At 37.4% G+C, this 22329-nt stretch overlaps 1 protein-coding gene across 13 annotated transcripts in view; it reads right to left on the bottom strand.

The window, feature by feature from the left end:
- HERC1 (HECT and RLD domain containing E3 ubiquitin protein ligase family member 1) overlaps positions 1-22329 on the bottom strand; it is a 156828-nt gene that overhangs the window by 13649 nt on the left and 120850 nt on the right. For all 13 annotated transcript variants that reach the window (XM_084886215.1, XM_084886210.1, XM_084886217.1 and 10 more), the window contains exons 52-71: positions 21990-22117; positions 20749-20876; positions 19616-19816; positions 18037-18167; positions 16766-16965; positions 16297-16402; positions 14487-14633; positions 14052-14153; positions 12888-13061; positions 11397-11690; positions 10772-10837; positions 10514-10639; positions 9261-9399; positions 8083-8264; positions 6958-7113; positions 5351-5473; positions 4264-4366; positions 3089-3258; positions 1298-1436; positions 218-387 (exon numbers count right to left, since the gene is read on the bottom strand). In XM_084886215.1, coding sequence (XP_084742341.1) covers positions 218-387; positions 1298-1436; positions 3089-3258; positions 4264-4366; positions 5351-5473; positions 6958-7113; positions 8083-8264; positions 9261-9399; positions 10514-10639; positions 10772-10837; positions 11397-11690; positions 12888-13061; positions 14052-14153; positions 14487-14633; positions 16297-16402; positions 16766-16965; positions 18037-18167; positions 19616-19816; positions 20749-20876; positions 21990-22117 — 2985 coding nt within the window. The remainder of the gene's footprint in view (positions 1-217; positions 388-1297; positions 1437-3088; positions 3259-4263; positions 4367-5350; positions 5474-6957; positions 7114-8082; positions 8265-9260; positions 9400-10513; positions 10640-10771; positions 10838-11396; positions 11691-12887; positions 13062-14051; positions 14154-14486; positions 14634-16296; positions 16403-16765; positions 16966-18036; positions 18168-19615; positions 19817-20748; positions 20877-21989; positions 22118-22329) is intronic.

Genomic DNA, 22329 nt, shown 5'->3' with positions numbered 1-22329 from the left:
CACTTTATGATTACTAATATCTGGTCTAAATGATTACTAATATCTGGTCTGTCACTAAGCCAATAATAAGATGGAAACAGAATTGTTGCTTTTTCTACATGTCTCAGGTTCTAAGAGTAATAAAAAGTATTAGCTATGAAATAATTTTTCAAAGGCTGAAAGGCCCGGGCATAGTGAGCCTGTATCATGGGTGCTGGTTCCCAAGCCAGCATGTTACCTGGTTGTTGGGGCTGAGGTTCAGTAACCTCCAAGATGAGTACATGAGGTCCGAGAAGTGGTAAAGCAGCCGCAACCTGGCCCTCGCGGTGTGAATGCTCACCTCCCTCAGTGCCCCATACTGGGGGGGCACTGCATCGGGCAGGCCCAGCTGCAGAGGCACTGACACACCTGCTCAGAAAGCAAACGAACACTGATAAAGGAAAATGCATTGCCTGCATTTTTAGTATTTTTAAAAATTTCAAACATACAGAAAGTGTACAATAAACATTCCTACCACTTAAATTCTATAATTAATATAGTGTGCCGCGAGATGTTGCCTGGTGTGCCAGGTTGAAAAACGCTGTCTTAGGGTATATCTAAAAAAAATATCCATGGGGAGTCTTTCCTGCGGACCTGTGGCTAAGTAGAGATGTTAGCAAAAAAGCAAGAGAATGCTGAGTTCTCGGGCACAAGGTCACTTTAGAGAAATTCTAGTGCCTTAGACAATAGAGGATGGTAAAAAGAGAGGGCTGAGGATCTGGGAAAGAAATACTACAGATTTAAAGAAATGTGTAAGAGCAATAAATGTCACACTTAAGGTAAAAGTTACACTTGTGGGGAATGGAAGAGGGATCAAATTAGTAGAGTACACAGTTGGACATTAAGTACCATACACAAATATGCATTTTATTTTTTAAATATATTTTTGTAGATCTGAAAGAATTTCAAAATAAATTAGAAACGAAACAACAAAAAGGCAAAAACAGCCTTGAGTAAAACGGCAACAATAGGCCTTAGCTACAATTCATCATTTTTAACATATAAAAACACATTAGTTGCTGCTCTAAACTATTTTTAAGTGACATGCTTTCGTCTTTTGGGGGTGCAGAGAGGGACTGCTTCATAAAGAAGTTGCAGAAGAACTTCTTGCTGTGAAAGTACTTACAGTGCTGGTAGCACAAAAAGTGCTTTGGTTTGTGGGGGAAGGTTTGATGGTTTCAGAACAATGTCTGGATGCAGTTTGAAACTGGCAAGCAGAGGGTGCAGCTGGGAACTGCTGAAAGAGAAGCTGCAGGCGCATGGGTATTTCATCCCTCACCTGGTGCTCTTGGCGGGACAGGCGGCGCTGTCCATGCCGCACTGTGGCAGCGGCCAGCTGAGATCTGCCGAACATTTTTCCCTTGCAAAACTGTAACCAGGGTCGGTTCTCGAACGTGGTTGGTGTGGCCAAGGCCAAGCTGGGGTAAATTACAAATACACAGAGATTCAATTAGAAAGAGGAAGAGAGGAAGCCAAGATGATGAAATCTGTCTTAGAAGTAGCAGGTCTAAATAGGTTAATATCTGTACCAAGCCACAGCATTAAAATAAATAAATTAATTCTGATTTTCTCTCAGAATGGTCCTCAGAGCTCAGACTGTCTCCTAAAAACTAAGATACAACAAAGCCAGTCCCAATCTAGCAGAGAGTCTTAATAACTGAACACATCCGTGGATTCCACTTCTGGAGAGGAAATGAATTCTTAGAAAGTGTAAAAGATAACAGTGATCTATAGAGCTTTTACTTAAAACACATTTATTTCTTGATTTTTAACATAATTACAGAAGCAAATTCTCTCCTCCAGATCTCTGTTTTCCGGTTCGATTACAGGTCAGGACACATACCTGGGTTTTGGGCCCAATCCCAGTAGGGGGCATGCAGGAGGCAGCCAACTGATGGTTTTCTCTCATCAATGTTTCCCTCTCTTCCAGGTTTCTGTTTTTAGAGTCTCTCTCAAGTCAATTATAACATATTAAAAAAACAACAACATAACACTCAGCGTTTCAGAAGCTAAGCACCACAACATCATTAAACAGGATCATGTCACGGCCCTGTCAGGGATCTGCCAAAAGTGTCCTCAACATCAATTTTTCTCCATTAAAACAATATGCATTCATAATGATAAGCAGCTTCCTGATCTGCTAAGACACTGGTAAGCAGATGACAGGACCAAAATGGATAATACTGGACCTTGAACTTGAGGGCACCTGAGTACCTACTCCAGTGGCAGGCAAACCCTGAGGACTTATAGAGGAAGGCGATGTGGCTCTGCAGTAGCAGGCATCTCAGGTATCTCTCCCTCTTCCATGTAAACGATAGGCTAAACCCATCAACCACAAATCTTTCCTCAACCTCTTAGAGGCTCAGTTCATTCCTCCATATAATGGGGGTGACAAGACCTCCTGCACAAACACAAATTACTTTGCACACTCATATTATTAAATATAGAAGTATTGTTTCATTCTTTCCATCAACTGATGTTCCTAGTACCTAATCTCACATATTACTGCAGTAGAAATGATGATGACAGCACCGAATATTTATAAAGAGCTGCTTACTATGTGCCAGGCACCTATCAATATGTGTAAACACATGCATATACTTAGTTAATCCCCTTTATCTTTTTGCTGTGATTTTTTAAAAACCATGATATAGCTCTGGCTGTACAAGTTGGTTGTGTCTCAGTTGGTTGAACCTTGTCCCATGCACCAAGAGGTCACCGGTTCAATTCCAGGTCAGGACACATGCCTGGGTTTCAGACTTCGTCCCCAGTAAGGAGCACGCAGGAGGCAGCCAATTGATGGATCTCTCTCATCAATGTTTCTCTCTCCCTCTCTCTCAAATCAATAAAAACATATTTTAAAAAAACACACCAAGAAATACCATCATGGTATAATACTTGGCCACGATCGAGAGAGAGACAGAGACTCACAAAGCTATCAATCCTGTGGCAGAGTGATGTGCTTGAGGCACTGTGGTAGATATTATGAGGTTCTTAGCTTATCTCTTACCCAACTGAAGGAAGTTCAGTTCTCTAGAATATGAGGGCAGCAAGCAAGATAAATATGTACCTGTCCTTCTGAATTGCTCCCCCAGGCATATATATCTCCTGTTGATGTCAAAGCAAGTGTGTGCTCAGCTCCAACTGCCACGTCTTCGATGACCACTCCAGCCAGGACAGGGACTTGCTGTGGCCGGTTGTGATTGCGAGCACGACCCTCTGGCAAGCCTATCAAGCGATCTGAGAAAAAACAGCGAAGAGGAAGTTTATGGATGGCACATCAGAGTCCTTTTATGTTTTTCTAAGGAATCATTTAATTTTTATGGTGGAATGGCAATGAAATATTTAACTGACTGGGGCCAAAACTGCTATTTTGGTAAGGTATACTGGATACTAAGTGCATAAAAAGTTTGAAATTGTTTCCTTGTAAAATGTCACAGACTCCTTATTAATAAAAAAAAATAAATAAATCTAAAATCAGTAGCTTCTTTCAAACCAAGAGGCACTCCAGTGTCCCCATATTTGAGAGGATTGGTACATAATTCACAAAGGCCCTAAAGTTTTTACATTCTAAGAAAAGATGTCCTCAAACTTCCAGCCAACCTCTCCCCTTACCTTTGCTGCCACACTTCTAGAAAGTGCAGGCCAGTCCCTGTTTCTCCATGTCCTCTAGGTCTGTCTGGCGTGGGCACTGTCTACAACTTACTTCCACTGTTACTACTGTACTGAAAATGTACTCTCCAAAGCAGTAAGTAACTTCTGCCGACTGCAGCAGCAGCTTCTCAGGCTCCAGCAAACAGAGCCCATAAAACCTTCTGATAACATGGTACCTTCTGTCCCTCAAAATTTGAACCTTGAGCCAGTGAATTCATAAGACCTGAACTCCCAGTCCTGGAAGGACTAGAGTGAGGCAGGATCCAGAGGCACTCTGGTGGTCAGGCAGTGTTCGTGGCAGCACGGTGAAGGCAGCAAAAAAGGAAGGGAAGGGCCTTGTAGGAACTCTTCTAGCAAGAGTGAAGGCTTGGCATGAGGGGCCATCAATGGGGAGGAGAGTATCTTTATGACCAAGTTCACAGAGAGGAACAGGAAAGTAGCTAGTGAATGAAGGTCATAGACCCACTTTTCACCCAGAACAAAAAAAGACTCAATTTAGAGCACTTCCTCTAAAACTTGAAGGCAAATGTTTCCATAATATTATATATGTATACACAAAACAAGCAATGCAATGCCTAGAAAATGTCTTACCTTGACCAAAGGTATACACCTGACCATCTTTGGTCAATGCAACAGAAAACTGAGTTCCACAAGCAACCTTCTTAATTCCAATTCCACACAGAACATCAACTTTCTGCAAAATAAAAGGTGTAAGACACACTTTAAAAGGGAAAGAAAATACTCTTGAATTTGCCTATTGGCATGTATAAACTCAAGAATTATCTTCCAATAAAAGCACTAACAGTCAATTACCTGTTGCCACTCAAACCCACACCCCTAAATGTTATTTTCCCACATTGTTCTACAAACTACCTGAATTTGGGGGAGGAAGTGTGCAAGGACATTTGGCAAAAACCCCCAGAACCTCACTGAAGTGGAAGCATTCCTCTGGATAGCCTGCGGCCTTTTGAAGACTACTGTAAGAACTGGGCTGCTCCCAGCACACTTCTGCTTTCAGAGGCAACCGTAACTGCGTAAATGTTCCCAGAGAGAGTCTTCCTGGTTTTGTGAATCCCTGACCGAATCCTGTCTAACATTCTGGATGTCACAGATGTCACAGATGGTGAATCTGGAGTTGAATATAAACTGAGTATTTGTAAATCATGCTGCTTATTAAAAATGTTAGGAAAACCCACATAAAAGAATTATGGAAGAGGTCTTCTGCAGAGCCAAGAATCCTTTTATAATGTGAACAAGAGCTTCTATTTTATTTGTTTATGCACTCAAATTTCCTTTTTATTACTTCTTAAACAAAGGTGCATATCTGTATAATTCAGTGGTAACAATAAACTGATCATGGCCGCTATAAAACAGTTCCTGGTTCCCTCCATAAAACACCCCGAAGATATGTTTATACTATTTTTTCTTTAAATGGAAGGTGTTCAGCCATGTAGAGAGATAGACACTTATCTTTGCAAAATTTTTACATCCAGTTTAACTATTAATGGCTTATTTAAAATCAAGCTGTAGAATGTAGAACATTTAAGAACAAGCAACAGAAGCTTCTAAACTTCATTATGAATTACCATAAATGCTAAATTTAAATTATTCCCAACTAAAAAGAGGTAATGACATAGACAAAAACTAGGTTGTCTGAAACACTAACGATAATACTGACCTGAGGTGAAGATTTTGCAGTGGAATTTCCTAAGCCTAGTTTTCCATAGTCACCATCTCCAAAAGCCCACACCATGGAGCCATCTGCTGATACTGCCAAAGTGTGGTTTAAGCCACAGGCCACCTGGGAAATAACAGAGTATTCAGTAAGGCAAATCATAATACCTAAAAATACCCATTCCTGGGACCCTTTCCTCCACTTTAGAGGAAAACTTGGCTATGTTTCTAAAGATTTTTATTGACTTCAGGGCCTTCTACATATGTTAAAAATAATAGTGTCCATAAGAAATAATTCCTAATGTCCACAAAGAAAAAAATAACATTTTTCTTCAAAGGAAATCTTTCAAATATCTGTGGCTAACTCAGAATCAGAGAGCACAAAAGATAGGGAAAAAGTACATATAACTCAAAAATACTCATTCATACCAGAGAAGTCTAAGGAAAAATATAGAAAAAGATAAAAAATATCTTATCTCCATATAAAAAGAAAGTTTCAATGTGCCTACTAGCATGTATAAACTCAAGAATCATCCTATATTTTAATAGCCTAATATGCTGTGTCCAGTTGTCTATTCAACCAATCAAAGTGTAATATGCCAATGATATGCTAAGGCCACTCAACCCTCGCTATGATGTGCACTGACCACCAGGGGGTAGACATTCCAACTGGTAGGTGAACTTGCTGCTGGGGTCCGGCCCATAGGGAGGGAAGGAGACAGCCTGGACATAACCTAGAGCCCTCCTGCAGTCCCTCCTTGGCCCCAATCGTGCACTGGTGGGGTCCTTGGCCTAGCCTGCACCATCTTGCAATCCGGGACCCCTCGAGAAATGTCAGAGAGCCGGTTTCAGTCCAATCATGCAGGCCAGGTCAAGGAAACCCATTGGTGCATGAATTTGTGCACTGGGCCTTTAGTCTTCCAATAAAAATACTAACAATTTTAGGACAAGAACAATTATTGCTTAAGAGCAAGTAGTAGCTATCAGTGATGCTGCAGTTCAGCCATTCACTTCCAGCCTACTGGATGGGAGTCACAAAAGTTTGTACTGTTTATTTTATATCAAGTTGTATTAGTTCTTTATGAAGGTGGTTTTAAAATATGTACATGCTCGCCCTAGCCGGTTTGGCTTGGTGGATAGAGTGTCAGCCTGTGAACTGAAAGGTCCCAGGTTTGATTCTAGTCAAGGGCACATGCTCAGGTTGTGGGCTCAATCCCCAGTGGGGGACTTGCAGAAGGCAGCTGATCCATGATTCTCTCTCATCATGGATGTTTCTATCTCTCTTTCCCTCTTCCTTCCTCTCTGAAACCAATAAAAAATGTATTTTAAAAATAAAAAAGAAAATAAAAAATAAAACATGCACATCCTGAATTAATGTGGAATGGAATATGACAAGCATACTTATATGACAAGCAAACTGAAATTGACTTAAAATGTGAATTTTCATACGGGAAAAAAAACATGAAAAATTATCCAGTAAGCCAAGCAAAATGTGCATGAAGTTAAATATAAATGGTGACTTCTTTCTTCCTGAAAGGACAGTGTCTAAGAGCATGCAGAGCACATAAGCAACTATGATCTGACGGAACATATCATTGCCTTTTTCCGTACCTGTCCAATCTGATACCCCTCCAGTGCAGTCACTCTCTCTGGAAGCTTTTTATTAGAGGTGTTTCCAAGACCCAGACGGCCATAGTCCCCATTCCCAAAGGTAAACAGTTTGCCATCTGAAGTTACCACTGCTGAGTGCTTGAAGCCACAAGACATCTGTGGATAAATAAGGAGAAAAATAATTTATTAAGAGGGGATACTAGCCAAAACCGGTTTGGCTCAGTGGATAGAGCATTGGCCTGTGGACTCAAGGGTCCTGGGTTCGATTCCAGTCAAGGGCATGTACCTTGGTTGCGGGGGCATATCCCCAGTAGGGGGTGTGCAAGAGGCAGCTGATCGATGATTCTCTCTCATCGATGTTTCTAACTCTCTATCTCTCTCCCTTCCTCTCTGTAAAAAAAAAAAATCAATAAAACATATTAAAAAAAGAAAAAAAAAAAAGAGGGGATGCTAAGAAAAAAAGAAGTCAGTCATTTTTTGGTTATTAGTATAGTAATAAATTTCATTGATAAATCAGGATCTTCAAGACTGGTATGCTCTACCTGACCAAATGGCTCTTCTGCTCCCCTAGGTCTGGTCAACCTCATCATCCGCAGGAAGACCAAGATAAACTGCATACCTTAGAAGAACTGTTGCTACTCTTGACCTGTGTAAAGATGACCTAGACTACATGAAATGATTGGGGAAATTCTCTGTTAACTCAAACATGGTACACAATTTTATAGTATTATTTTAGATCACTAATTGATTTTCCAGAAATGTATATTAACTCAGCCTTTGTAACAATGATGACAGATTTAAAGCAAAGTTTTCCATTTATTTGTGTATTAAGTACTGTGGGGCAAGAGCTAAACCCCATAATGTTTCCTCTCAGGACCTGCAGCACCCTAGCCTGGGCCAAGCAGCTGGCTCAGGAAAAAGAGTCCATTCTAACATCAAAGCCCATTCAAACGTCTGACAAGCACAAGGAGTGAATGAATTATCTCATTTCCTATTTTCCAAAAGGAATGGACCTCTTATAATGATTGTGTAATATATTTTTACTATTATTTCCCATTACCTGAATTTGATTGGAAAACTAGTATGTTTACATTTAAGGCCAAACTTATCCATGTCGTGCCTGACCTGCACCACTTCTTCTCCTTGTAAGGCCTCAATCTGCCTGGGTCGCCGCTGCCTGTCACTGTTCCCATGGCCGAGTTTGCCATAATCACCATCTCCCCAGCTAAAGACCTCACCACTCTCAGTCAGGGCCATGGAGTGCCCATCAGAACCACAGGAAGTCACCAACTGCGTCACCACAAAGCCTGGAACAGAGCAGAAACCCAGCAAGAGTTACTGTATGTTAAAACTCCCCTCTTTACTTGCAGCTGCCACAGAATATTCTCAAAATGAAATATAACAAAATAGTACTACAGAAATAAAAATAATTTCTTAATTTTTAATCAAATTTGCAGAAATAGCCTAACAAATTGGGAGCAGTCACACTAAACAATAATGTGTCAAGAAAGAGGATGGTTACAGCAGCAGTTAATAGCCATTAAGGACTATGTTCTAGTACTTCTATAAATGCTTTACATGAAATATCTCATTTTCTATTTTTACTTAGAACCTGAGACAGACATTATCATTATCACTTTGACAATTGGGGAAACCACGTTACAAAGAGGTCTATTAACTTGTGGAAGGTCCCAGAGGTAGGCCAGTAGAACCAGATAGGAACCCAGCCAGCCCTCCCATTCTCACTACTGTCCTCTTCACAGTAGGATCAGGGAAGAGAACTCAGAGCTAATCAGGAATTGGTTCTGAGCTCCTTGTTACTTGTATGCTTTTACTTAAAAAATCCTCATTTTCTCTTTTTGTAGGCTTCAAAGTCAAAGTTAAGGTACAAGCCAGGGTCTCTTGCAGTGGTTTCTCCAGAATATTCTTTTTCCAAGTCACAGACAACTTTGACAGAGATGCCCTTTAAAGTCTTTCATACATATCCATATAAACAGATTTTTAACTTTAATGAAGCACAAGCACTGCTATTAATAGTTGCCTAATTACAAATTTGCACTTTTAAAGAATTTTATATTCTTCAGTGGGCCTTGAAAAAGTTATTTATACCACTAAATTTGAGCACTGCTATAAGTAACTTGCAAAATAATATTGTCTAAAATATGAAAATTAAGGCTGTATATGTCTAAACAAGAACTTCAATATATGGCTACCTAGCAAAGATTTAAGAGTTCCAATATAAGCAAACATTCCTATAGTTAGGCCAACATTTCTGATCAGCTTTTAATTGAGCATAATTTTACCTTGTAAGGCTGAAATAACTGTCAGCACATGAAGGTCATCTGAATTTCCTTGTCCTAATCTGCCGTAACTTCCTTCCCCACAAGCCAACACTGTGCCATTGGCCTGGATTACAAAGGTACAATTCTGACCACATATGACCTAGTATAAAAACACATAACTAAATATATTATCTTTTATTATATAGTTTTAACATGCAAATATTCAAAGTGATTCCATGTATACCTAAGATACTTTCATCAATTTTGTTATCTTTTCACTCCAGGGGTTAATGTGACATTGGGTTCCTATAAGCTCTTGATTATTATAATACTGCTTACTTAATTAAGAGATGTATGAGGCTCATTTGACTATTTAATATATTTAAGATAGTTTAAAATAGTTTCAGCCAATTGTGCAAAGTTCAAATAAAAACCTTAACAAAATTGATAAAAGGAGGAGGAAAGGATGATGGGGAAATAGTAAAGACAGGGCTACAGGTCAGCAAAAGGCAGAAACTGGAAAGGATATATAGGAGAAAGAATAGTGCCTTCATGAGGTAGAGAAGAACAAAAGAGAAAGCAGTTGCCTCAAGAAGAGTTTGGAGCCCTGGCTGGTGATATCAGTGGTTAGAGCATTAGCCCAGGCACTGAAGGGTCATGGGTTCGATTCCCAGTCAAGGGCATACCTGTGTTGGAGGTTTACTCCTCACCCCAGTTGGCAAGTATGAGGAAGGCAATCAATCAATGTGTCTCTCTCACACTGATGTCTCTGTCTCTCTCTCTTTCTTTCTGTCTCTCCCTCCCTCCCTTCCACTTTCTCTGAAAAATAATGGAAAAAATTTCCTCAGTTGAGGATTAAAAAAAAAAAAAGGTTTGGAAATATAGTACACAATTATTAGAAGAGGGAAGGAATGTCAATTAAATCTGGCTAAAGGCCATAGTAATTCTATAGATGCAAAGAGAGAATCAATAATTAGGATTATCTTAATTTCTAGAAATATATAGTGATTAGGCTTAATAAATCAAGATGTCAATTCACTACACAAGAAAGCAAGAAAATTTTAGATATTTTTTAACAAAATTTAAGTCTGATAAAAATCTTAGAAAGCTTTTATTTGGAAGCTCTAACATCATGACTTTCTTTAGTGATTCCTTACAGAAGACTATGAAATGGACAAACTTTATTCCACTGTAAGTTACTGGTAGCTGACAGTTAGGGAATCAGAATTGTCAGTTTCCTAGTCCCTTCTTCATTTCTTTACCCAGTTAGTTACCTGCTGAGCCTGTGAGAATGAGGGAGCTGCTGCTGGTACCATTACATTTCTTCCAGCTTCTGCCAGCTGTCCATGCCTGCCAGCACCCCACAAGTAGACATCACATTTACCTCCCAAGTGCCAGTCCTAGAAAAACATAATCATCTGTACCAAGTGTGTGCCAGTCTCTATGGGAGACACCAGGGCATAAACAGATAAGCATTTAGAATGAGAAGATTTACTGAGAAAAATCATATAATTATCTTCATCTTTACTGACCTCAGGTCTGGAAGTTGCCCAAGACATAATTTGTTCATCCATGCCATTAATCCATTTACTGTTGTCCTGCAAGGCAGAACAAACATCAGGATCAATCTTGCTTATCTGTTTTTAAATAACAACTAAGTGTTGTTCTAATAACTAAGTCTTATTTACAAAAGAGAACTTAGTAATATTATGAAAAATTAAGAGCAATTTTATAATTACACCAAACTTGATTTTTTGCATTGTTAATATTTCCCTTTATTATAAACACTTTCACTATCAATTATATCAATCACAATTGCCTTGGAAATTCAAAGCTAACTTCTGGGTACCTGCAGGTATAAAGTCATGTGCAAGAGTCACTGACCCTGTGAGCTTGCTGAATAGCTTTGGGCAGGTCACTTCATTTTGCTGGACTTGTTTCAGTTGCCTCATCTATAAAATGACAGTTTCTATAGCAAAATACTCTTAGATACCATCAGAATGCTCTTCCATAGTTCTTATTTAATGGTAATTAAATTTATCTAAGGGTATGCTTCTAGCTACTCAAGCTAGCAAATACTTACTGAGGGCCTGCTATATACTAAACACCCATGATACAACTGCAGCTGCAAATAACAGCAGTTCACCTTACACTTACCATTAGGAATACAAGTTCATCCTCTGGAACTGGCTCTAGGTCGGGAACAGTAAAAGATTCCGGGAACTGTGCTCCGTTGGTCAAGGCTTCAGCAGCTTTTATGGTGGTTGAGAAACACTCTAACCAGGCCCACTCGTTCGGATTCCAGGATGCAGGGTCAGGGAGACAGTTCTGGTGGTGTGGTGGCACCGGAGGGTTACACAACAGCTGATCCAGATGAAGTCCCACAGCAAGGGAGGCCAGACACTGCATGTAGGGGCTGTGAACAAGCTGGTCGCCACAAACCACATGAGGCTAAGAGAAAATGCAAGAACATTATGTTGAAGAGCCTTTTCCAAATATTCTAAAGTAATCTAGTGCACACCTAAAGCCTGTAATTTATTCTTTAAGTTTATTGTTTTTAAACGTTTTACTTTGAAAAAAATTTAGATATAAAGAGTTGTAGAGATAGTGCAGAAAACCCTTCACACAACTTCCTCTAATGTCAACATCTTACATAGCTATGGTGCCGTTATCAAAACTAAGAAATAAACACTGGTACAATATTAACTCAACAACACAATTTTTATTTGTGTTTTATTTCCCCCCACTAATGCCCCTTTTCTGCTCTAGAATCCAATTCAGGATATCTCATTGTATTTAGTATATTTTCATTAGTTTTTCTTAAGTTAAAAAAAAAAAAGCAGACTGGTAACAACTGAACCATAGACACCTGCTCCCTCTCACAACTGCTCCTTTATCCAAGGGAAGCCTGGTAGCGAAGAATAGTCTTTGTTCATGGCTCTCCCTGGTCCTAGCAGAACAACTTTGTAAGAGCTAAGGGATTCAGAATAGAAAACCTGGGCAAATACATCAATGAAATAACATTAATGTAACTTGACAGCAAACAAACAAACAAAAACAACCCCCATACACAAAACAACCAAATCCAACAAGCTTTACCTAGGAGGCAGCACAGTGACTAGTAAGGCCTGAAAGACAGGTTACTCAGGCTCACCTTCCATAATTCCTCATCTAGTATTTAATGACCTATTTAATAGTTCAACCTTTGCCCTTCCATACAACTTTCCACAAGGTCCATCTGATAAGTGGAAAAGATGTTCATTCTGACACCAACACTCACTCCCATCTCCCAACTTTGGGATGGCAAAACCACATAAAAATAGATATATGGGTTAAAAAAGGGAAGATGATACTCTGAGGCACAGGTATTTTAAAAAATTTGGAGTCAATAAGTAATCTAAAGAATGATATAAACAACACACAAATTTAAGGGTCATTTTAAAACTGTATTTTCACATAAATAAAGTAGGAGTAAACTTAGGATTATTAACTACTGTTTTAGGCACGACTTAGCTTCATTTGATTCTGTCCAAAGAGCCCCATGTATTTTCCTCAGATCTCATGCTCTTAAGGGATAAATTCAAAGCTATAATTCAAATTCCAAAGCACCAGGCATCTGTAAATGTCAGAATTAGCGTAATCGCTCACCTTTTCATAGGCATACTGTTCCTGCAGCATCATGGGAAGCCGTTCCAGAAATGCTCTCATGCAGGGAGCCATGTTTAGTCCCAGGACACCCTGCTGTTTGAGGGCTGTCCTGCAGGTTGCTAACACATGATTAGCAGCAGCCCATTCTGCTGTACAATTCACGACCAAAACATCCTGATGGGAAATAAGTCATGCTATATGATTTGTTTTAATAAGAGAAAATTCTATCACCATTCAACACCTGAGAAGGTTCATATTAATAATTGCATTAAATACATTTGTTTTTTGGACATTTTATGCTGTACTTTTAATACCTATGAACTTTGAAACATTCTAAATTTTGTCTAAGTAAAAACAGGTGAATAATAAATAACCATAACATTTATGAACTACCTTAGATTATTAGCTGATTCTTCTTAAAGAGATAATAGCAATTATTTGTTATATTTAGGACTTGTAAGACAAGGCATCTAGTGTAACTTAAAAGTCTGACACGACCACAGGGAAGTAGTACCCTGCCTGCTGAGGGACATATCTGCAAAAGCAGCAACACGTTCTAACTATGGCTCTATAGTTTATTATACACAAGCCATTGCTGCCTAGGGTCTGCTTTTATGTTAGACTTCAGTAGGACTATTCATGCAGGTTTACAGCTCTCTGTTAATATCATTTAACCACATAAAGTGTAAACTAAAGCAGCACATTGGTTGTATTCATTAAGGGTATAAAAAGCAATACTCTAGGGAATAATGTCATATCATAGAATTACTTCACAGCAGAGGGATAGTATTTTTCTTCATAGAATATTAAATTTGGAAGACAAAATATATTGTGATTTTTAATATATTAAAAATCTTTGGGATGGTTCTTCTTTTAGGGAACGTTAAAGAAGTTTGCTGCTTTCTCAAAGATGGCAGAAAGTCAAAATCCATAAATAATTTCCAAGGAAATAAAACCCTTCAATAATTAAACATTTCACTGATGTCTAGGGTATAGTAAAATGAGTGAAGACCTGGGTTCTAGTTTTCTTTCTGCCACTAAATAACTGTAAGAAACAATCCCTTTGAGTATCAGTTTTCTCCTCTGTGAAGTGTGATGTTTGACTATGATTTCTAAGATACCTTATAGGCTGATATCCTATAATTTTATATAATTGCAAGTTACCTTTGATCTGTTTGAGCAAGCAGCAACCCCAACATCTGGAATCCATACTGTGGCCTGAATAGCTCCAGAGCCTATCACAACAGTTTGCAAGACAGAACCATCCTAAAATGAAATGCATTTATCAATACACATTACTTAATCTTAGTTATTATTTACATTTTAAATCTATACTTCACATTCACAAAAACATTCTAAAATCTGCACTTCCACTAAATTTGGTAATGTCCAATTATAATATATACCTTCTACCCAATTTTCTAGAGCGTAGATCACTTTCAATAAGAAAAATTAAAAGAGTGGAGGATTCTGAAAGAAGTTTTTCCAGTATTCAAGATATTTATTATACAAAATATTCTTAGAATTGGTTGGGTTAATTTTCACTGTATGTAAGTTAATGTAAAAACATTTAAGGTAAAATAACATCTGTACTCTTACCCTCAAAGACCAAATGTTCATGAGCCCACCTAGTCCACCAGACACCAGGGCCAGCCCATCTGAACTGAAGGCAACTGTCCGGACAGGGGTGATGTGTCCTCGTAGCTGATAAACACATTTGGCTCCAGCTGGTTTCCTATATCCATCCTGCAATTCATTTTTATTTTTAGCATATATCGAAAGTAAAATAATTTATAGATTCAAGATTTACAATTCATTCTTGGAAATTTTATATTTCAGTGTAACATTAGTGAGGAGGGAAGGACAACTCTCAGAGGGATTAGCCTGAATGAGGAAATTATAAAACATTAACCTGGTTCTCCTTTGCTCAGTTGAGTTTCATCTTTTATATAGTTCTAAGCTGTTTCCTAACTTTTCAAACTGGCAGAAGTTTCTTCATTTCTAATTTTCCCTCAGAAATAAGAAAATTCTAACTTTTGCTTCTTAATAAGTGTTTTAATTTTTAACATGAGCTTTATGTAATTTTCATTTTTAGCATCTAACATTTATGAATTGTACATGCTGGCTCTATACAAACAGGCCCCTCTTTTTGTTGCATATGGTTCTCTCAGATGGTGTCTAATTTGGCGTTTGTTCTGTAGGTTTTAGAAGTGCGACAGGTAAGGCAAATCTAAATGCTCTCTACCACAAAGAGCAAACTAGTTTTATCTTTAGTGCTTTCACCTACACCTCTGAGATATCTTCCTCTCATTAATAAGCTATCTATCCATACTTCCCTATCCATTTCTCCCTGCCCTTAAGGTTCCTCTTCCTTCTAGTTATGGCAGAGTATAATATCAGATGTACTCATCTATCCAAAGATGACATAAAACCTATTTCTTTCAGGGGTGTTTGTGTCATGAACAAAACAAAGAGCAAACAAACTGTTAGCTCAGGGATGCAATCTGATTGGCCACCCAGTGTTGTAAAGCATTTTAAGACAAGTATCAAAATGTGTAATATTGGGAGATTTTATTTAAAACTCTGGATTTCGGGCTTCTATAAAAAAATTAGACAAGTTGGTAGCAATAGGCTCTTATTTCTTCAAGGTAACAAACAGCTTTGTAGCAACTGTGCCCACTATATGAAACATGTGCACTTCTATTTTTTTTTGTGTGGTTTTTTTAACCCTCTCCACACCGTCTAATTCCCAGCTTCAGGAATTTTTATTTGCCTAGTTGGCCCTGTAAGCATATATTTGAATTCATAACCTCTGTTTAAGATAAAGGTATTGCTCTTCATATATGGAATTCTGGTATCAGTATAAGATACTTTATTTTATTTTTTATTTCATATTTTATTGATTTTTTTACAGAGAGGAAGAGAGAGGGATAGAGAGTTAGAAACATCGATGAGAGAGAATCATCGATCAGCTGCCTCCTGCACACCCCCTACCAGGGATGTGCCCACAACCAAGGTACATGCCCTTGACCAGAATCGAACCTGGGACCTTTCAGTCCACAGGTTGATGCTCTATCCACTGAGCCAAACCCGTTTTGGCAGTATAAGATACTTTAGATAAGGTGTGCTCCCGTGGTATTCCTATTGCACTGTACCAAAGACTTAACTTAGGATTCATCTATCTGTGGTATTGATTATGTCCATTACCCATAAATGATCATCACTCAATACTTATTCAATATCTTATCTTAACAAGTAATATGGTGTCTATGACTTACAAAAAAGTAATCCAATTCAGAGAGCACTTAAGCATGACAATTACTCATATTTCCTTAATGGTTCTTGTCTTTTGATGACTTATAATATTTGTGGTTTCAAATAAGATTTTAAAAAACACCAGAATGTTTACCTGGCAATTTGATTCCTGGTCCCACCATCCTTCTGAAGTAGCCACATTGGTTTGTGTAGTATCTTGTGGAATACGCCAAACACATACTAAGCCACTCTGACAGCCGCTTAAAAAAATAAACACATAAAACCAAAACATGTCAATATGCAGAAGTAAAAATATTTTCAAATAACAATCAACTGATAGAACTACTACAGTATTACTTTAAAATTTATTTGTAGTAGGTATGCTATAATACAACTAGGTCTGATATTCTAACATCATCACACCCAGGTAAGTAGATCACATACCAAGTTTCAAATTCTTTATTTCTCTAAGGTTATCTTACGATATACATTTTAAGAGTAACACCTGAAAATAAACTTTTTAAGACTACAGAGAAGACACATGTAATGCAAGTAACAGTTTATATTAACATAAAAATTAAGACAGATGTATACACACACACACACACACATTTACAACATACGTGGCCATCAGTAAATGTAACTTGGATCCTTTCCCTGGGAGGCTGCACCACGCGATGCCATTTACAATAGATGGGTGGCAGAGTGAATGTAGACAGCACCAGCATCCTGAAATAGGCCCCCAGAGTTTCACATTTTCCTCTTTGGCACACGTCATAAGAATGTGACCTGTTGGATCCCACTTCATACTAACAAGAGTATCCTTAAAATGGTAAGGGGGAAAAAAATAATATTAATACTTCCTTCACAAATACATTAAACTCAGTATTTATGACCTATTCTAGCACTTACTTGAAAATCAACATTATATGCAAATCAGCTACTGTTATATGGTTCCCAATCACTAGACCCAACTCACCCTTTAATATAGTCTGAATCATATTATTTTCTATAGTCAATGCTCAATAAATATTGGTTAAATAAAGAAATTCTGACTTTGAAGGGATATGTTAACTCTCATTAGTATTTTTAAGTTATCTTTATTGACATTAACTTTGAAAAAGAAAAAACTTTAAAAAAATGTACCCCTTGTCCCAAAATAGCAAATACTTGTGAGAATCATGTTTTGTGTTTATATGGTTGTTGTCATTGGTTGTTTTTTTATTTTGTTTTGTTTTTAAACACTCCTACACTACTTCAAACTCCTGGCTTCATGCATTTATGTTACTTGCCTAGCTGGCCCTGTAAACATCTGAAATGGCATCCTTTGTTTAAGGTAAAGGAATCATTCCTCATAGATGGAATTTCTCTTATTAGGGAGGTACTTTGACAGGGGATATTCAAGGATGTTCCTATTTCACTAGTTTGATTTTACTTCTTTCTTGGCTTAATGGCTTTCTTACATAGACTTTTTCATGTACAATATATGCTATAGTTTACAGATTTTGTGTAACTATAGAATTTTTTTGTTTTACATGAAAAGTCTGCTTATTGTTTTTTAAAATAGTATGTTTTTATTGATTTTTTAGAGAGACAAAAGAAAAGGGAGAGAGAGATAGAATCATTGATCAGAAAGAAGCATCAACTGGCTGTCCTCTGCATGCCCCTAATGGTGATTGAGCCAGCAACCCAGGCATTTGCCTTGACCAGGAATCGAATGGGTGACCTCTTGGTGCATAGAACAACACTCAATCCACTTAGCCACATCAGCTGAGCTAACAATAAATATTAAATCATAAGTGACTGATGTAAAAATTTTTTTAAAAGAAATTAGAATCAAGGAACACTACAATAAGAAACACAAAAAAATAACCATCTGGCAAAGATGCTTTACCTTATGTGCATCGATTAGAACAATGCCTCCTTTCTCAAGTGGCTCCTTTGTTCCCAACAATAATTTTCCATCAAAATAACCCACTGCAAATGGTCTGTCTTCACTGAACCAAGCAATGCAAGTTACGGACACTAACATGGTAAAAATAACAAAAAAAGAAAAGAGAGATTTACTTGTCATTAAAAAGACAAAAGACTCTGCAAAAAAAATAAATGTTCCAGAAAAATTGTAAGTTTCCAGACATCTCTGTAATGAATTTAGATAAAATGTAGGCTTATTGCAAGGATTCCACGTAACCCACTTTACAAGTGTTATTTACAAGTGACAAGGACTACCACACTTAAAATATATATAGGGTGTCCCCAAAAAATGTATATACATTTTAACAGCGGATAACTCAATTGATGTTTCTTTCTTTTCAGATTTAACTCATTGGAATTAATAATGGTATTCAAAGTGTGTATACATTTTGGGGGACATCCTGTATATGTATTGTATTTTAATATTTTGATTATAGTTTACACTCACTATTATTTTGTATTAGTTTCAAGTGTATGGAATACCTCATTTTTTAAATCTTTCATTATTTTCAGGTGGGTATTGAAAAAGACAAATATTGAATTCCCATGCTGATTTTAAGTGATTGTACCAGGTTCTTCCCTTTTGGACCAGAATCTGCCATGAAACTGATAAGTGAAAAAGCCCAAATCACTGAAAGAAAGTGACTTGTCCCTTCTTTTGCTTAGTGTACCCTTCTCAGAATGTATCCATATTCTATCAAGCATATTCTATTCCAACAAGGCATATTCATATTTGCTTCTTTAAGTATATATAACACTGGATAGCTACAGAAAAAAGTAAAAAATAGTATTTATTTCTGTGAGTAGAATGGGGACATGAGAACTAAGCAGATGGGAGAAAAACTTTTTGTTGTATACCTTTTTAAGTTTAAGAGATTTTAAACCCTATGAATGTATTTAAAAAAAAAAACTTTTAAAAATCCCCGAATTGTTTTATGCTGTTAACAGAATGCCACTAAAAAAATGCCACTAAAAAAATAGAACTTTGAAAGAGCCCACTGGTCCAAACAACTAACAAAAACTATCTGGTAAGATACCTATGTGCCCAAAGGGAACAAAGTGAGAAAATAAATGAAAGTAGACTTCTTACTATCTCTTGAAAGACTAGGAACTACCCTCTCTTCTTCTTTCCCCCAGTTCCTCAATTTCACTCATTTGTTAACAATTTCATCTCTACCAATCATTATCTTTTTTTTCTTGGGCATTCCTAACTTTCAAAGAAGACTTAGAGACTGTTGTAAGTGTTCAGATACACAAAAGATGAATGACTAATAGAACACTATTAGATCTTTTTTTGCAGAGACCTCTGGTATGGGTTGGAAGAGAAGTGTCTTTCAACTTAGTAACTAATTAAAATAAAACACGAATTGGACAATTCAGAAAACAAAGCCAAAAGTAACATTCACTCGGCATTTTTAAAAGCAAGTTCCAAAAAAACCCACAGTTTATTTGATTAGGGAGAATCACTTTTTCAACTAGACACAAATCTGGTCACTTACCATCCTTTCGATAGCAATGCTCCAATTCTTGACGGTGCATGGTGGACACATCAACAACTTCAATTAATCCTAGAGATCCGTCCATTCGCCCTACCAACAATAATTCTGGAGACTCTCCCGACCAGGCTGTAGCTGGACACTCCTCTGGCCACGCCAGGGAAGACACCCAATGGGGCTGAATGTCTACTAATCCTTTTCCTCCTAAAGAGAAAGAAAATGTTAACTGCTTGTTACTTAATTCTTAAAAACAAAAACAAGAGCAAAAACAAATGCTACTTAATTCTAACATAGCTCAAAGCAGTCCCCATTTTCAAAAGAGACTACCAATGAATATTAGACAGAATCCTTCATTTATATAAGACATAGATTAAGACATTAATAGGCTTTTCTAAAACTATGAATGGAACAAGTATGATACCTTGTTTCCCCGAAAATAAGACATCCTCCGAAAATAAGTCCTAGCGCATGGAAAGATAAGACATCCCCTGAAAATAAGACCTAGTGCAACTTTGGGAGAAAAAATTAATATAAGACACTGTCTTATTTTCGGGAAAACAGGGTAACTTTGTAGAAAAAAAGGGTAAAGGAAAATAGTGTACAAATGTTAATCACTTAAGTCCTTTCCTAATAATTTCTGAAAAACAAATTAACATAAAAAATTTACCTACAGTTAAGGCTAGCTAATCCTTCACATATGTGAAATAGAACAGCCATTCCTCAAATGTACAAAAATGAACAAAATTCTAATAAGCCCAAGATTACATTATTTTTTGTTTTGTTTAGGATTACATTACTGATTTTTACTTTCACGTGAGGTATTAAAAACTGACAAGAATTTTTACCAGTGAAACAGACATAAATAATAAAAATATTTTCAAGTGTTTTAAAAGAATACTTAGCTGAAAATTCAGTGATCACTACTCCTCAAATACTACTCTAAATATTTAGTGGTACATGAAAAGAATTTTTAGTTTACATCTCCAAGAAAGGAAAATCAGGAAATGAACACTTCCTCTTTAACTTAAACCACATTATGCATAGATTTTCACAGTTAATTAACAGACTGTGAGTTTCAAGGTGAGGGGAAGCCACTGCTTGGACTCAAAAGTGCCTTTAGTATTTACATGACTTACCATTAACTTGCCAGATATTCACCATCTTTTCCAAAGCACCAGCTAGATATTTGCCACTGATACTCCAGGAAACAGGCAAGAAACTTGGATCACTGGGTGACCCTAGGCTTTCCTCAGTATCCCCTTCCCTAGAAAATAGTAGATAAGTATGAGATTTTAATCCCCATCATCCAAAAGTAAACTAAACCTCGAATCTTAAAGTAATTGTTTCATGTAGACCTCAGTACATAATAGCAGAATCTTAACATTTCAACAACTTGGCTAACAGTATTTGACAATCACATGTTCTAGCGTTTGTCATAATGTCAAAAAAAGAATTATAAAAGAGTGATGCTTAGATCATACACCATTTAATATAGAACATCATTTGTCAATAAAGACATTCTGATTCTGTGTGGGTTGTACAATGGTTTCTACTCAGAACCCACTGAGTCTTGTTTGCCTAGTCTCTAGGTAAGTTCACGGAAAAGAAACACCTACTCTAGCTAGCTACATTCCACTACAAAAGAAATATCATTACTCTAATTCCTAAATAATCCTTAAAGAATTATGGAATATTAGCCTACTGTTTTACAGAAATGAACATTTATTTGAAAGATAATATATTTTCATTTAATTCTGAGTAACTCCAGATATTGGTAGTTAATAATTTCACTTGCCAAATACTATCCTATATAATAAAAGCCTAATGTGCTAGTGTCTGGTTGTCCATTCAACCAATCAAAGTGTAATATGCTAATGATATGCTAAGGCTGCTCAACTGCTTGCTATGATGTGCACTGTCTGGTCAACCACCAGTCGCTATGACATGCACTGATCACCAGGGGGAAGACGCTCTGACCCGTACATTAGCTTGCTGCTGAGGTCCAGCTGATCAGGACTGAGATGGGCTGGACGTGCCCTGGAGCCCTCCTGCGGTCCCTCCCTGGCCCTGATCGTGCACTGGTTGGTCCCTCAGCCTGGCCTATGCCCTCTCACAATCTGGGACCCCTTGGGGGATGTCAGAGAGCCAGTTTCAGCCCGATCCCATAGGCTAGGCTGAGGCCCCTCAGTGCATGAATTCGTGCACTGGGCCTCTAGTTCTGAATATTTAAAAACATACACTGGGGATATAATAAGACTATTCTAAAAAAAAAGTGCAAAAAATTTTAGTGATAGTTTGATTACATTAACCCAACCAAAATACAGCATGTTTAGAATTCTCTTAGATGTTGCACAAGAAAGGTCACGTTAGCACTCACAATCTGTTGAACACACAGGTCTGTTGCAGTGAATACTGCTTCTTGGTAACATTCCACACCCGGATGGTGCCATCATTGCCACTTGTAGCCAAGAGTCCTTTTTTATTACACCAAACACATGTCATTACCTAGAAAAGGTGAAAATGTCCAGCAATATATGAGCAAGTTTTAATTATAATGATTCTGTCATTTGAAAAAGTTCTATCAAATTAAAAAATAAATTTATCATTAAATTGTAAGAAGAAATATCTATGTTATAATGCAATAGGCATGGTCTCATTCTTTTCTAATTAGCTTGTGAATACACACCTATTTTAAGTATAGCTTTAAAGTATTATGC

This window comes from Pipistrellus hanaki, assembly GCF_964339955.1.
Source record: "Pipistrellus hanaki genome assembly, chromosome: 1".
NCBI lineage: Eukaryota > Metazoa > Chordata > Mammalia > Chiroptera > Vespertilionidae > Pipistrellus > Pipistrellus hanaki.
The sequence above is the reverse complement of the archived record's forward strand: the minus strand, read 5'-3'. Positions and strand labels throughout refer to the sequence as shown.